The sequence below is a fragment of the Naegleria gruberi genome (genome assembly GCF_000004985.1).
Source record: "Naegleria gruberi genomic scaffold NAEGRscaffold_28, whole genome shotgun sequence".
NCBI classification, from domain to species: domain Eukaryota; phylum Heterolobosea; class Eutetramitea; order Acrasida; family Naegleriidae; genus Naegleria; species Naegleria gruberi.
In genome coordinates, this window is record NW_003163299.1 from 319,931 (window position 1) to 334,192 (window position 14,262).

The 14,262-nt window shown below is 34.0% G+C and overlaps 6 protein-coding genes across 6 annotated transcripts; 1 reads left to right on the forward strand and 5 right to left on the reverse strand.

The window, feature by feature from the left end:
* Positions 1 to 45: 45 nt before the first annotated feature.
* NAEGRDRAFT_68447 (uncharacterized protein) lies at positions 46 to 546 on the reverse strand (the record flags this gene model as incomplete). The annotated part of the gene is made up of 1 exon (XM_002676433.1): positions 46 to 546. One exon carries the CDS (start codon positions 544 to 546, stop codon positions 46 to 48), a length of 501 nt encoding a protein of 166 aa, XP_002676479.1.
* A 277-nt stretch (positions 547 to 823) lies between these two features.
* Positions 824 to 1,495, forward strand: NAEGRDRAFT_49655 (uncharacterized protein; the record flags this gene model as incomplete). Its single annotated transcript, XM_002676350.1, has 1 exon — positions 824 to 1,495. One exon carries the CDS (start codon positions 824 to 826, stop codon positions 1,493 to 1,495), a length of 672 nt encoding a protein of 223 aa, XP_002676396.1.
* A 50-nt stretch (positions 1,496 to 1,545) lies between these two features.
* On the reverse strand, positions 1,546 to 4,816 carry NAEGRDRAFT_68449 (uncharacterized protein; the record flags this gene model as incomplete). The annotated part of the gene is made up of 4 exons (XM_002676434.1): positions 1,546 to 3,074; positions 3,116 to 4,356; positions 4,405 to 4,503; positions 4,584 to 4,816. 4 exons carry the CDS (start codon positions 4,814 to 4,816, stop codon positions 1,546 to 1,548), a joined length of 3,102 nt encoding a protein of 1,033 aa, XP_002676480.1.
* A 12-nt stretch (positions 4,817 to 4,828) lies between these two features.
* NAEGRDRAFT_80020 (uncharacterized protein) lies at positions 4,829 to 6,344 on the reverse strand. The gene has a single exon (XM_002676435.1). It carries the CDS (start codon positions 6,338 to 6,340, stop codon positions 5,039 to 5,041), a length of 1,302 nt encoding a protein of 433 aa, XP_002676481.1. The 5' UTR covers positions 6,341 to 6,344; the 3' UTR covers positions 4,829 to 5,038.
* A 200-nt stretch (positions 6,345 to 6,544) lies between these two features.
* Positions 6,545 to 7,046, reverse strand: NAEGRDRAFT_34170 (uncharacterized protein; the record flags this gene model as incomplete). Its single annotated transcript, XM_002676436.1, has 2 exons — positions 6,545 to 6,906; positions 6,956 to 7,046. 2 exons carry the CDS (start codon positions 7,044 to 7,046, stop codon positions 6,545 to 6,547), a joined length of 453 nt encoding a protein of 150 aa, XP_002676482.1.
* Positions 7,047 to 8,012: 966 nt separating this feature from the next.
* Positions 8,013 to 14,103, reverse strand: NAEGRDRAFT_80021 (uncharacterized protein; the record flags this gene model as incomplete). Its single annotated transcript, XM_002676437.1, has 1 exon — positions 8,013 to 14,103. One exon carries the CDS (start codon positions 14,101 to 14,103, stop codon positions 8,035 to 8,037), a length of 6,069 nt encoding a protein of 2,022 aa, XP_002676483.1. The 3' UTR covers positions 8,013 to 8,034.
* Between the last annotated feature and the right edge of the window lie 159 nt (positions 14,104 to 14,262).

Below are 14,262 nucleotides of genomic sequence, written 5' to 3' on the forward strand. Positions count from 1 at the left end.
AAATATTTTCAATTGTTTAGTGATCCAATTCTTCTTTATAAATTGTTAAAAACCCAAAATGTCATCTGCAGAGTTTCCAAATACTTGTGAATAGTCATACTTTGTTCTCAAATCTTTGTCACGAAGATGTCTCAATTCTACCTCACCCTTCCTATCTCGAATAAGCACAAATGTTTCCTTCTGTGAATCTTGGGTGAGAAAAGGTGAGTCAAAAGTCCACATCCTCTCCTCCTTTCCCTCACCTAGAAAGACTTGAATTTTATCAATGTAATATCTGGATTCTTCCTTTTCAGCTTCTTCATCATTCATTTGATTATCTGTAGAAGAAGCAGATGATGATGACGGTTGTAGAGGAGGTGATACAGTACTATTCGATTGTAATTCATTCACCTCTTCAATTTTTTCAAACAAGTGAGCATGATTGATTTTTACTTGAAATTCTTCATAGATTGGAAGAGTTTCGTTTGGCTTGGCATAAAACACCCGAATAGCAACAACACCTTCTAATTCATTGATGATTCGAACACTGAATAATTTGGGAAACATTTCAAGCTTTGAGTTGATTCACTTTTTTAAAGATGTTATAAAATCATGATGATCAATTATTAGATTTGGAGAGTTTCCAATTTTGAAAATAAACCTTCATCATTATTAATTATTATTTTAAGGAAAATTGTAATTATTAATCAATACTCAACCAGAAATTAATCGGACACAATTTACAATCTCCTTGTCCTTCGTCGAAACTTTCAAAGGACGCACAAAACCCAACACAATAAAAATGTCTGCACGAAAGTGTTATTGTCAGAGATGTGGTACCGAGATGAATGAAAAGACAATCCCAAAGATTGCTTCTTCTTCATCTAGTTTAGAAAATGAGGAATTAAACAAGTTAATTGAAAAGTTGCCAAATCACCAACAACCATCCTCTCCTAGAGGTAGTAAACCATCGGAAGTGTTTAAAAGAATGGTTTGTCCATCATGTGGCTACACTTTCTATAATAATCCAATTCCAGTGGTGGCAGCTATTGTCGAGTGGAGAGATCATGAACATGTTGTTTTAATTCAGAATAAGACTTGGCCTGAAAATTGGTATGGCTTGGTTTCTGGTTTTATTGAAGCTAAGGAGGCTCCACTTGATGCTTGTAAGAGAGAAATTAAAGAAGAATTGGGTTTGTCAAATATTGAAGTATCTGAAAAGGATTTGATTGGAGTTTACAATTTTCCATTGAGAAATGAGCTAATTATTGTTTATCATGTTCAAGTGCTTTCTAATGGAACAGATAAAGATGAGCAAATTTGTATTGATAAGGATGAATTGAGTGATTATCAAATGGTTAAAATTGATAAATTACGACCATGGAAGGCAGCTACAGGCTATGGACTTAGAGATTGGTTGATAAAAATTGGAGTGACACATAATGCTGATAACTTTGTAGATCCATTCAAGAAGGGAGAAAGTGTTGTTGATAAAGCAACAGCAAGTAAACTCTAAAATATATAGCTCAGGAAAGATTTAGCTATTTAAATAAATAAATTAATAATTTAATCAGAATCTAAGTTTCTATATTCCTCATCAGAAAGTGGTTGACTATGGATTGGAGAACTTTCATTATTCGCATTTCCTTTTCCAACTGAAAAAACACGTCTTGATCTAGGTCCAGGTTTTGGCATCTTAGGTTGAGCTGCAACTTCTTGTTCCTCATTGTGGTTAGAGTCCTCTTCAGCGTTTTTTTGACCTCCAATCTTAAAAACCCTCTTGCTCTTCTTAGAAGCAGAAGGAGGTCCTTCTTCTTGATTAGATCTGCTGGATGATTTTGGTTCTTCAAATTCTTCCTCTAGCGAAGGCTTCAGCTTCCTCCTTCTTCTTATTGGAGCAGCTTCTGGTTCTTTCTTTGGAATGACAGCCTCATCATGATCTGAACGTTCTTCTTGCTCAACTTTCTTTGGTTTTCTTCGAATAGGTCTTTCTTCGATTGAAACTTCTTTTTCAAGAGTAACAGGTTTTACTGGGTTTGAGAGGCTTCTTGATCTTGCACTCACAGGCTCTGGTTTATCATCTTCCTGTGAATTACTCGAAATATTAAGGGAAGGAACCTGAGGGTGTAGTTGTGGTGTTTGTTGAAACTGTTGAAATTGAGCTTGTTGAGGAGGAACCATGCCATTATTTTGTTGCATTAATTGAGTCAATAAATAGGAAATGAGATTCTTATCTAACCTTGCATCTATCATAGATTGCATATTTGCCATTTGATATTGAAACATCATATCTGTTTGTTTCATCTGATTCATCATTTGAGCTACCATAGGATTGCTATTATCCATCATTTGCATTTGACTCATCTGAGGACTTTGGTAGATATTAGGAAGCATACCACCTCCCATATGGTTATTGAAATTATTTAAATTAGGCATGTTTGGAAGGGGAGGTTCAGCTATTGCAGAATTCACCTCAACTGGATTGAGTGGTGGAGGGACACTATCTTCTATAACAATTGTATCCCTTTGTCTTCTGGATCTTCTGGCTTCAGATGGGTTTCCAAATAAATCATTTTTAACATCTGGTACAATCGGCATTGGTACTGGATCTATTACTGCACTTCTATTGGACGTCACATCACCTACAGCAACTGGAGGATTATTTTTTGACTCTTTCTCTCTTCGCTCCTTTTCCACTTGCAATCTTTCTTTTTCTGCATTAATCCTGATATTTTCTTCAATTTTTCTATCCATTTCCTCTTCTTTTCTCTTTCTTTCCTCTTCAGCCCTTTTCTTTGCTTCTAACTGTTTTTGAAGCTCTGCTTGGTATTCCATCTGTTTTTGTAGCTTTTGCTTAGATACATCTGTACTACCAATGTTTGATATGGCTGAAGCAGGCTTATTTGGAGATATTGGTTTTCCATCACCAGAACCAAAAGGAAGATTACTTTCTAATTGGTGGAAATGTTGATTGGAGAATTTTGATGAGGGAGATCTCATTTCATCTTCTTGTGATTTTTGAGACGGCAGCAAGACATCCTCTTGAAACTCTTTCTTTTTACTATTTGAATTTCCTCGTTGTTCCATTTGTTGCACTGTTACAATATTAGGTATCTTGAATCGAAAAAATACTTACTTAGTTGCATTCTATATTCAGCTTGTTGCTGCTGTTTCTTTGAATTCTCATCTTTTCCATACAGCTCACTTTTAAACACTTGTTTTCTGGTGTGTGAAATAGGAGAGCTGCTATAGGTAGAGTTTGATGAAGATCCAATATAAAAATCATTTTCTGGACTTTTAGCAACAGCAGTTTGGTGTCTAGAGCTATTATTCGATACCGATCGATGGTAATTATCATCATAGGACCTAGGTGTTTGTAAAGCATTATTGTTATATCCGCTCTGTGATTGGGGAGGTAATTGTTGGAATGGTGTTGAGTTTTGAGAAACTTGACTATTGTTACTAGGGGAAGGTGGGTAATCATTATAAAGCCTATTGAGTCCTCTCCTTCTTGGAATTGGAGGATCATTTGATCCCATTTTATCAAAAATGTTACCACCCTTAGATGCAAAATCATAATCTCTACTAGTGTTATTCGAATTAGCCCTTTTTGATTCATTTTTTGGTGTTACGACTGTGCTTGCTGGTTGGGAATGAGATATTCCTCCATTTCTTGAGAGTCTTTTTGGATCCATATGAGATCCTCCTTGGAATTGATACTTATCTTGTTCGTTTTCATAATCAGATTCAGGATCGTGAGTTACTTCATTCTTCTTTATCCTTAAAGGTCTTGGTTTTCCTTGAATTTGATTTCTGTTTTGCTCTGTATATTTTTCTTGTTCGTGTTCATAATCTGATTCAGGGTCATGAGTAATATCTTGATTCTTTTTCCTCGTTGGTTTAGCATAGTTAGGCTTATTATTATCCACATATTTCATTTGGTCATTCTCATAATCTGACTCGGGATCATTGGTAATTTCCTGAGGCTTTCTTCTTTGAATTATTGGGTTTTTCTCTCGTAATGCCTGTCTTTTTTGTTCGTAAACTAAATCTCGTTGACTAATGTTTTTAGGAGTACTTTTAGATCTAGGTTCAGATCCAAATAAATTTTGTTGTTGTTGATTGGAAGATGTTGAACTAACGTCATCATCAAACAAGCCAACATCTCCATTCTTCTTCATCATTCTCATCATTTTCTTCTTTTCATAAGCTTCCTCTCTTTTTCCTTTTGGTTGAGATCCTTGTGAAAGTTTACTCGAGAGTTGAGACATACCATCCTCCTCAATAATATTCTTATTATTTAATTGTTCCAAACGTCTTGGTCTATGCCTGTTAAAACTATATGATTCTTGAGCCTCATTAGTTTTTCCTCCAAATCTGTTTTCGGTTACAACATTAAAAGACTATTCCACAACAACAACTTACAAATCCTCACGTATTGTGTTTGTATTTACAGCTGTATGGGTTGGTTCTTTGTACAATTCCGCTTCATCTTCCTCGTTCCATAAATCCTTCGACCTTTCCCTATTATATTTTCATCATACAACATAAAACATTAATTCCAACATATTTCAATAATCCGAACATTTGAATATTAAACATACGATGTACCTAAAGAATAATTCTTATAGTGTTGGAAAATTTCCTCCTTATCTCTTCTTGCATCCTCCTCTTGTTGCTTCCGCTTTTCCTTTGCTTGTTGTGCTAATTCATCCAAATATTCTTGATCATTTGTAACTGGAATAGGTCCAGCTCCTCTGCCCCATTTCCTAACTTTTCTCTGTTGTTGGGCATTGATTTTCTTCGATAGTGAATTATTATCGCTACCAAACATCATTTTTTAAGGGTAATAACCCGTCCCTTCACTTTCTTGTTTTTTATTTTAAGAACAAAAACTGTAAGAGGATTTTTCAAAATTTGCGCGCCAACATACAACCGCTTTGAACTTGACCTCAGTTCACCAAAGTGCCGATTCTTGAAGAGAGATTAAATAGTGAATTATTTTTCTTTTCTCAATATATTCATCATCGGTATTGAAAACAATTGAATGGAAAAAACATTATTTGTTTGCCTTGTTCATGGCCGATTCCATTGCCTCTTGTTTCATTAATTTCCAATTTTCTTCATGTTTGGAAATAATCTCTTGTTGTTCTTTGATTTTCTTTTTAAGCAATTCTATTTCTTTGTCTTTTTTGCTAACAGAGTTAGTAAGGCGAGTAACCTTATCGGCATTGAGACTGTAGCTTAATGAGAGCAACTTTTTAGAAATATCAGTATGCATAGCTGTACTGCTGGCCATAGGATGAAGAGGTGAAGACATTCCACTCATACTACCAAATTGTGAATTAGCCATATCAGTCTCATCTGCAGATTGAGTTTTCTGCATGACCTGGTTCAGCTTTTGTTGAGTGGAAAGAAGAGTCTTATTGAAGAGCTTTCTCAATTGTTCATTTTCGGTTGCCTCTTCCAAATTTTTCTGGTATTGAATCCAAGGATATATAAACAAATTATACAATTCTGAATAGAGTGTAACTCCTGGGGTTGTTGGAGTTGATTGTGAAGGAGTATCACCTCCATTATGACCTATTGGAGATAGGCATTGTCCATTAAAATCATTCATAGTCAATAAATTATGATTATTAGTTGATTGAGTTGCTGAAAGTCCAATCATAGATTCACTAAGATCATATTGTTTTGGCATAATCATCTCTCTGTCTCCGTATTGTTCCATCACAATTGGTCCATTATTAATTCTCGATCTATTATTCAGTATTGTCGATCCATTCATATTATTTGTAATTGTGGTTGCTTCATCCAAATTTCTTTGGAATCTATATTCAGATTTATAATGAGAAATCAAATGATTAATTGAGTCAAGAGCACTCTTGTCACAAGTTAAGTTTTTTGATCTTTCCAATATTGACATTCCCTTTCTGTTCAATTGTGCTGCTTTTCCATGATCTCCAATTGAATGTAAATATTCAGATTGTCTATTTAAACGGTTAGATTTTTGAATAGGATGATTTAAAACTTGTTGAGTAATAACAATTTGTTTGCTATTATTATTACTAGAAGATTTATGTGTTGCCTTGTGAATGCCATTATTTGTGCTCAGAAGATTTGTATTTTGTTTTTCCAAAGTTAATGAGTTTGTACTGGCAACTTGTGTTGTTACATGATTGTCATTGGTTTTAATGGGAGGAGTGATGATGGTAGTTATGGATACATTGTTATTGGTGGGAGTTGAAAGAGGAGTGAGATGTTTTCTAGGTGTGGTTACGATATTACTATTACTAGAGGTTGATGTTGTAGATGATGGAGAAGAGGCCGGAGAAGATAAATTTGATATTGTGGAGGCCATTAGCAAATGATCGTTTTTTTGTTGTTCTTTTTAAATTTAGAAAAGAGAGATGAAGAAGAAAAACGTGACTGAATTCATTAACGGAGAAGATTAATAAGATTATGTAAATCATACAATTGAATAAATAATACATTTTAATAATGGTAATGTAATTAATACTACTACTACCATTCTGATTGTCCAAATCCACCATAATCTCCTATTTCAAGTAAACCTAAAAAGAATAAATAATTTAAATCTTGATATTGAAATCTTACCTCTATTTCTTAAATGTAATTGTTTCAATTTGGATCTTTCTTCTTCTTTTTCTTGTTCTAATTTACTTAACATTAAAATTTCATCAACTGGAACTTGTTTTAAAGATAAGTCTCGTGATTCATCAACTTCTCCCATTAATACTACATTTTCACCTCTAACGATATATAAACCAACATCCAAATCACCATATTTATCTTCTACTACTATCCGTTCAACAGTTTTCTCTAGAGTCATATTTACAAATTGGTCATAACAACGAAGAATTCCGATTAGTTTTTTACCATCTCTCAAAATTACCATCACTTTTTCTATTTAATTTGATGAAATGTTATTTAAAATTAATTAAGTGATATTTACTATCTAATTGATCCGAAAGACTGGCTGCTCCTGGAAAGTAAAAATCCACTTTTAATTCATCATTTTCTTCGTCGTCTTCTTGAGGAGACATTGCAAAAGATCTAGATATTGGAGTGTTTGCTGATGGTGAAGCGGAATAAAAGTGATGACTACCTCCTCCTCCTATCGATGCATGTTGATTTGGCATTGTTCAATATTATGTGAGTAGCAACAAGGAGCTTGTTGATGTGCTCTCAATTTTTTAGAGTTTTTATTAAATTTTATTGTTTTATTTTGGATTTTTGTTTTTATTAAAGTTCAAGTAATAATATTTATTGTATTACTATTATTAATAATATAAATATTACTAATAATATTATTAGTAAAATCATAAATTTTGTATATTTTTTAATATTTTATTGAAAATTTGGTTAGAAAATTGGTGTGAAATCACTTGATATTATGATTCTATTCAGAACTACTAATGTCATCTCTCATTGCACAACCTCGTACATCTGTAATTTGATCTGTCAAAATCATAATCCAATCTATTAACCACCAAATTAAACATCCTCCTAATGTTAACAATTTAATAACACCCATCTATTTCAGAAATACTTAATTGAATTCTATTATTAAAATTAATACTAACCAAATAAAAACCAAGATAAAATCTGTCAACTCCAATAATACCTAAAAAGAAAGATAATAAGAAGGCGGTCAATTTTGATTTTCTAGCTTCACTTTGATAAGGTGCAGGACAACAATATTGAGTATTGTTAGTTATTGATTCAAGACAGGTTGTACTACTATCTTGTGCCATCACAAATAAATAATTTTCTGATAATATTTGATGATCGGAATGATGAGAGAAGGATGTGATCGTTTGTTCTTGATGATATTCACTAATGAATAAATACAATTGATAGCCAAGTGCTGCTATCCATGTTATGTAAAGAAGATAATGTAAAATTTTCTTGGGCAGACTTTGAGACATTTTTTGACAAGTGAAGTTGATGGATCATCTATGGTTCAGTGATAGAGAAATACTTTAATTGTATGCCGAAAACAATTTCATGTGATGAAACTTTAGTATGAATTTATTCGGATAAGAAGTGTGAAATTTCTTCACCAGTCTTTTGTTCAATAGTCAAGACAATGTTACGAGTATCCTTCAAAACTTCTTCATCTTCGCTTTCTAATAATTCAGCAACGTATGGCATCATTTCAGGTAACATGATAATAAATTCCTTTCCTACGTATTCATAGAATGAAGCAATGCAACCAATTGCAGTTCTCTTACAAATAGTTGATTCATTCTTAGTTTTTTGTAAAACTTGGTATTGGAGTGGTTTCCATTGTTGTTGAGTAACAACACTAGCAAGGGAACCAAATGTCTTGGTAATGAGTTCATAATTGTGTTCACAGACTTCTTCAACTCCAAGAATCTTGGCAAGTGGTTCAACTAATTGTTCAAATCTATCATTTGAACTAACAAATGATTCTCTATCATTGAGGAAACAGAGTGTTAAGGCGTTGAGAATCAAATAGGCAAGTTGATTTCTTTCTTCAGATGACGAAATAATACAGAGCTTTGGTTGCTTCTTGGTTGTTAATTCCTTCAACTTTCTCTTCTTTGAATTTTCCTTTGTTTCTTCTTCTTCGTCAGATTCTTCATCTTCTTCACCACAAACAGCCTTGATATCTCTAATAATATTTTGCCATAAATATCCAAAGTATGGAATGAAAAGGAAACCCAATTTGATGTTCATACTAATAACAATCTTATAGAAAGCAATCAATCTAGCAGCATCTGGTGGTGCAAACTTGTGATCACCATAATCCAAATAGTTACTGGCAGAGTCTTCCTTTGCAGAGACAGGTTCTCTTGCCCAATCAAGCATCTTCTTAATGGATGGCTTGAGTAAATCTTCATTAAGCTTCAAAACGAATGCTTCGAATGAAGAACAAATTGCCTTTTCAACTGTTTCAAGAGCCTTTCCTTCGAACTTGCCCTTTCTTCTCAAGTCCAAAGCTTCCAAGAAGAAATCAATAATATTCAAATGGAATGATTCAACTGATTTGGCATCCATAACATTGACAATTTCATAAACAACAGTCATGAGTTTAACCACTGATTCGTGACCAAAAGCAACTGAAGCTTCCAAAGAGGCAAATACTGGTTCAAGGATATGTCTGGTTTCAGCATTGGTGGCCAAGAAGAATAAAATGTCAGAAGCCTTTTGAGCAATCTTCTTAGAAGTAGAATGGATAATTCTAGTGCTCAACAAGATATTCATGATGCTCTTCAAGTATGGACTCATAAACTTGAGATGAACTCTAGAAATTAATTCCAAAGCAGAGAGAATACCAAAAACTAAGAGTTGCTTAGAATCAGCATCATCCTTTTCATCTTCGTCTTCCAAAATGTCTTCTTCCTTGGCAATAACAGCAGAAATGTGTTCAGTGAAAGTTGGACAGATTTGTGGTAAGAATTCCAATGAATCACTACCCAATTCAAAACATAAAGTTGAAAGGCATAAAGCAGCAGAAGAGATAATAGCAGCAGACTTGTGTTGCAAATGAGCAATGACAGCTGGTGTGATAGCTACGAAACGTTTTGGTTTGTTCTTAGCAAATCTTCTGGCCATAAGTTCAACTGAAATGATTGATCCTTGGACGAGGAAGTTGCTTGATTTGGCATCACTAAGAATAGCCTTCAATCTCTTGAGAAGTGTAATGAAAACATCTTCGTCTTCAATCAACTTGGAGACCATTCTAGATGCTTCATCTGTAAGTCTAGTGTTTAAAATGAAGAGAGCTCTTTCTCTCATAGTAACAGAACTACTGTCTAAGAGAGCCTTAATCATAGCAACAAAGCTTTGAGAGCTCAACAATTGTTGACTCTTAGCATAAACTTCATCAACCAAATCAACAACAGTTGGTTCCTTGATGTTGTCTCTGATTTGATTCAAGTTTTCAGCAACAGTTAACAAATAACTTTGAGATGATTCCTTATCCTTTTCTTCTTCCAAAATGAGCATTCTCAAGAATTCCATTGATGATAAGTGTTCAGAAATGAATTCGAGAATAAAGACGAGCAAAGCAAGACGTTCTTCATCAGAATATTCTGAAGGAGTATAGAAAGAGTTCTTTGGATCATCATCCTTTGAGATTGATAAACCAATGTTGACCAACTTAACCAAAGCAACAAGTTGCTTGCTAACTTGGAAATATTCGACGAGTTCGTGGCAGAAAGCAGTAATCATTGCACTGTCTTCTTGATCACCATTTTTAACACATTGGGTCAACATGAGAAGTACGAAACCATAAATGTTCTTTCTTGATGTTCCCTTAACAAGTGATGAGAAGAATGAAAGACGTTTTTCCTTTGGAATATACTTCATAGAGTTGACAAATACGTTGACAATAAACTTAATGTCCATATTTTGTTCAACGAGCTTTGGAACAATTTGAAGGACGGTCTTTTGAATGGCATCAAAAGCAAAACCTTCCTTTTCCTTCAAACTTCCTTCAACAGCCTTCATAACAGCCAAAATTTGTTCAATAATTTGAAGAGGGAAGATTGAGGCAAGTTCACCCAACAAAAGAATAGCATGATTTCTGATTTGAGATGAATCACTTTCAGTAAGACACTTGAGAATGAGATCAACATCGAAAGTCTTTTCAACCTTCTTGGCGAGGACGTTTCTTTCTTCTCCTTCTTCATCAAGCTTGGTACTAATTGAATACAACACGGATAAGATCATAGTAATTGGGTATTCAACTCTGTACTTGTTGGTATCCAACTCTACTCTCAATTCCTTCAAAAGAGAGAATAAGCGTGGAGCCAATGATTCTCTCTTTGGAACAGATTTCATGATTTGAACAAGTTCAAGAATATTTGATAATTCTGACAAGTTATCAGTTGAATCATCACTGGTATCCATTCCCTTTGTGGTGGTAGGAATATAATTCTTAAGGATTTCTGGATTCAATGGCAATTGTTTGAGAATTTGTTGATAAACTTGAGTCAACTTGGTGTTAGTGGATGAGCGCAAAACTTTTGCAATAGTATCAAAGAGAGCCTTTTGGTTCTTTTCACTAATATTCTTCAAGAGATGGCTTGTGATATTGTTGACAACTTCAATAGATGGGATGAAAGTAATGGCAGAAGTTGTTGTGGCTGGCTTAGCAATAGAAATAGCTTTAAGTAAACCTTCTTCAAAGTACTTTTGTGGATTTTGGCTAGTGAGAAGATCAATATCTACGAGCTTGATCAATTTTGAAACCAATAAAATTTCCAATCTTGACAATGTTTCTCCAGATTCAATCTTCTTGAGGTAGGTTGTGAAGAGAGAGAACAATGAAGACATAACCTTAGTAGATGGAAGTTGAGAAAGCGATGAAAGTAATGAAACCTTTTCAAAAGTTGTTTCGCTAACTGTAATGACTTTCAAAATCATATCAGCAACTTCAGTTGGTAATTCAGTAATAATTTGTTGGATATGGGAACTATCTGCAGACAAATCAAAACTTCTTGATTCGATTGTAGTGGCAATCTTTTTCAAGGTATCCTTAGATAATGGCTTGAGATGACTCTTCAAATCGTGTTCATAAAGCTTGGCTCCTGGAACTCTCTTGATGCAAGAAATAATTGCAGAGCACATATCCTTTGACAAATTATTTTGCAAAGCAATAAAGAGACCTGGAAGTAAGAATTGGTAGTCAACATCATCTTCCATCATCATAACACCAATCAACAAGCTTCTCATCTTTGGCTTATATGAAACAAATTCAGAATCAGAAGCCCAGAATACTGATAAGAATTGCAAGGATTGTTTCTTCAAATGCTTTTCAATCAAAACCTTAATATGAGAAGTGAATTGGTCGAAGAGTCTTGATTCAGAGATTGTAAGGAAGAATTCAGCCAAGAGAGTGGTATATTCAAACTTGGATTCACTCTTTCCATTGAAGTGGTTAATCATTTGCTTAACATTCAATGATTCGGCTTCCAAGTTTTCGAGCATTGAGTAGGCAGCATAGAACATTAAATTAATAACTGATAGGCCAGTGTCAACATTAGCTGATTGATTTGGATGGAAAACGTCCTTAGCAGAAATAGCAAGACCAGACTTTAAGCTGAACTTCTTGACCAATCTGAGAATGGAGGAAGCAATCAAAAGTTTGGCATCCTTTTTGGTGGCTTGCTTCATTGCAGAAGCCAACAAGAGTAAAACTGCCTTGGTTCCCAAACCTTCCTTAACAGCAGTATTTTCACAAATTAATGCGAGGTCTGGTTGAGATCCAATATTCTTAGCTATAGCGTTGATAATTTGAGTATTTGTTGAGGCAGCATCCTTGATGGTGACACTAGAAAGATTCTTGAACAATGGATGGCTCAATTTTTGCAAAGATTTGATAACCTTAACATTGGTTTCTTTGAAATCAGCAGTGAGTAAGAGGAATCTGAAAACAAAGGTTAACATCTTTTCAACACTTCCAGCAGAGAATATCTTGTCAATCAAAAACTTTTCAGCAATAGTTTGAGAAAGAACCTTTGATGACTCATCTGCCTTATTATCTTCAATTTGTTTGACAATGTGGGCAATCTTATCAACAATCTTTTCAGGTGTAAGATAAATCAAAACTTCTGGTAAATTGAGGACAAAATTCAAAATTGTTGGATCTTCATCATTAAGTCTTTCCAACAAAGACTCTGTAATAAATGACTTAGTTTGTTCATCAACTGTTGTCTTGGCAATCTTTCCTAAATGTTTCAACCCAAGAATACGAACTGTCTTTTCGTGATGTTGAAGAGAGAGGTAGAGGGTAGTACTAATTTCTGGAATAATTTCATGTTGAGATCCCTTAAAAACAGATGAATAAAATTCAAGAGCTTTTCCATGTTGTTCTTCATCAAGAGTACGAAGTCCCAACTCTAACCCTCTATCAGTTTCCGAGCTATATCTTCTTTCGAATGTAAGCAATACCTTCTTGATAATTTCTGAGAATGAAGCATCAGAAATAAATAAATTAAGTAAAACGGCAATAACCTTTGGTACAGTATTTGTGAAATCAATCTTAGTAACCATTTCTTCGAGAAGGGTAACACTATTTTGTTCGAAACTGTATTCAAGGAGAGTATTCAAAAAGGCATTCAAAAAGTTATCAATATTGTTAAGAGCAACCAATCTATTGACAGAATCCACAAAACCTTCAATTTCTGATAATGATTTAACAAATGAAGTTCTCATCTTTGAAATAGGTTGACTTTGGAACAAGAAAACTAAACACATCAAAACACTATCCGTATCACTCTTTGTCATTACTGGAATTAAAACTTCAATGAGGGCATCCACAACAGAAACAGAAAGAGTAACACTTGAGGAAATTTGAGTTGTAATCATCAATGAACCTGCAACCAAATCTGGATCAAAAGACTTTAAACCATAGAATACATATGATAAAATTCTCTTCAAAGCAATTTCTTGTAATTTGTTTCCAGAAACATATTCAACAGTGAGAACAACATAAAAGTTGATGAATGACTTGTTATCAATAGATCTTTCAATATAAGCCTTCATAGCATCACAAATGAAAATGAATACTGAAAAATCTGTATAACAACGTTGTAACAAAGTAGATCTACTCATAACAACACCACTACTTTGAATAGGTTCCAAAAAGTGCCATTTAGTTGGAGTAATATTTAAAAGTTGGACAAAACGAGCAAAGAAAGTTGTTTCATGATAAGGTATAATCGAAGCCATAATAGCATCAACGTTATATATATGAATCTTGTATCTTCTGACTAAATATTCAATAGCCTTGTGTGATGCTTTTAATAAAAAGTATGGTGACAAAAGTAACATGAAAGTTTCAACTTGCTTATCCAATTTCTCGTTTTCAGACTTGGTTTCCATCTCTCTATTTCTATCCACAGAAGAAGGGTGAAAGAGTGATTCTTGGAAAGGTCCGAATCTTTGATCCAAACGAATTAATTCCTTCAACCCGTCAGCACCAATAACATGAACATCCTCATAGGTTAATCTAGCAGCCTTCTCAGCAGTGAATAAGAAGGATTCCTTTCCCTTCTTTAATTTGGTGGCAGTAGTCTGAGGAAAGACTGTCTGCAAAAAGGAAAGTTGTCTTTGCAATTCGGTCATTTTTTATCTTCAAATTTTTTTAATTTCAGCAGAATTTTTGAATCATCTTTTTGAAAGGTTTTTCATGATGATAAATAAACGGTGAGGAATAATTTTTCCATTAACATGAAGATATAATTGTTGTAATTCAGTGGGTGCCTTTTTGAAAATCCATAGATC

Excerpts from the sequence above, each read along its gene's own strand:
- NAEGRDRAFT_80020 (XM_002676435.1), bottom strand. The coding sequence starts at position 6,340 with ATGGCCTCCACAATATCAAATTTATCTTCTCCGGCCTCTTCTCCATCA.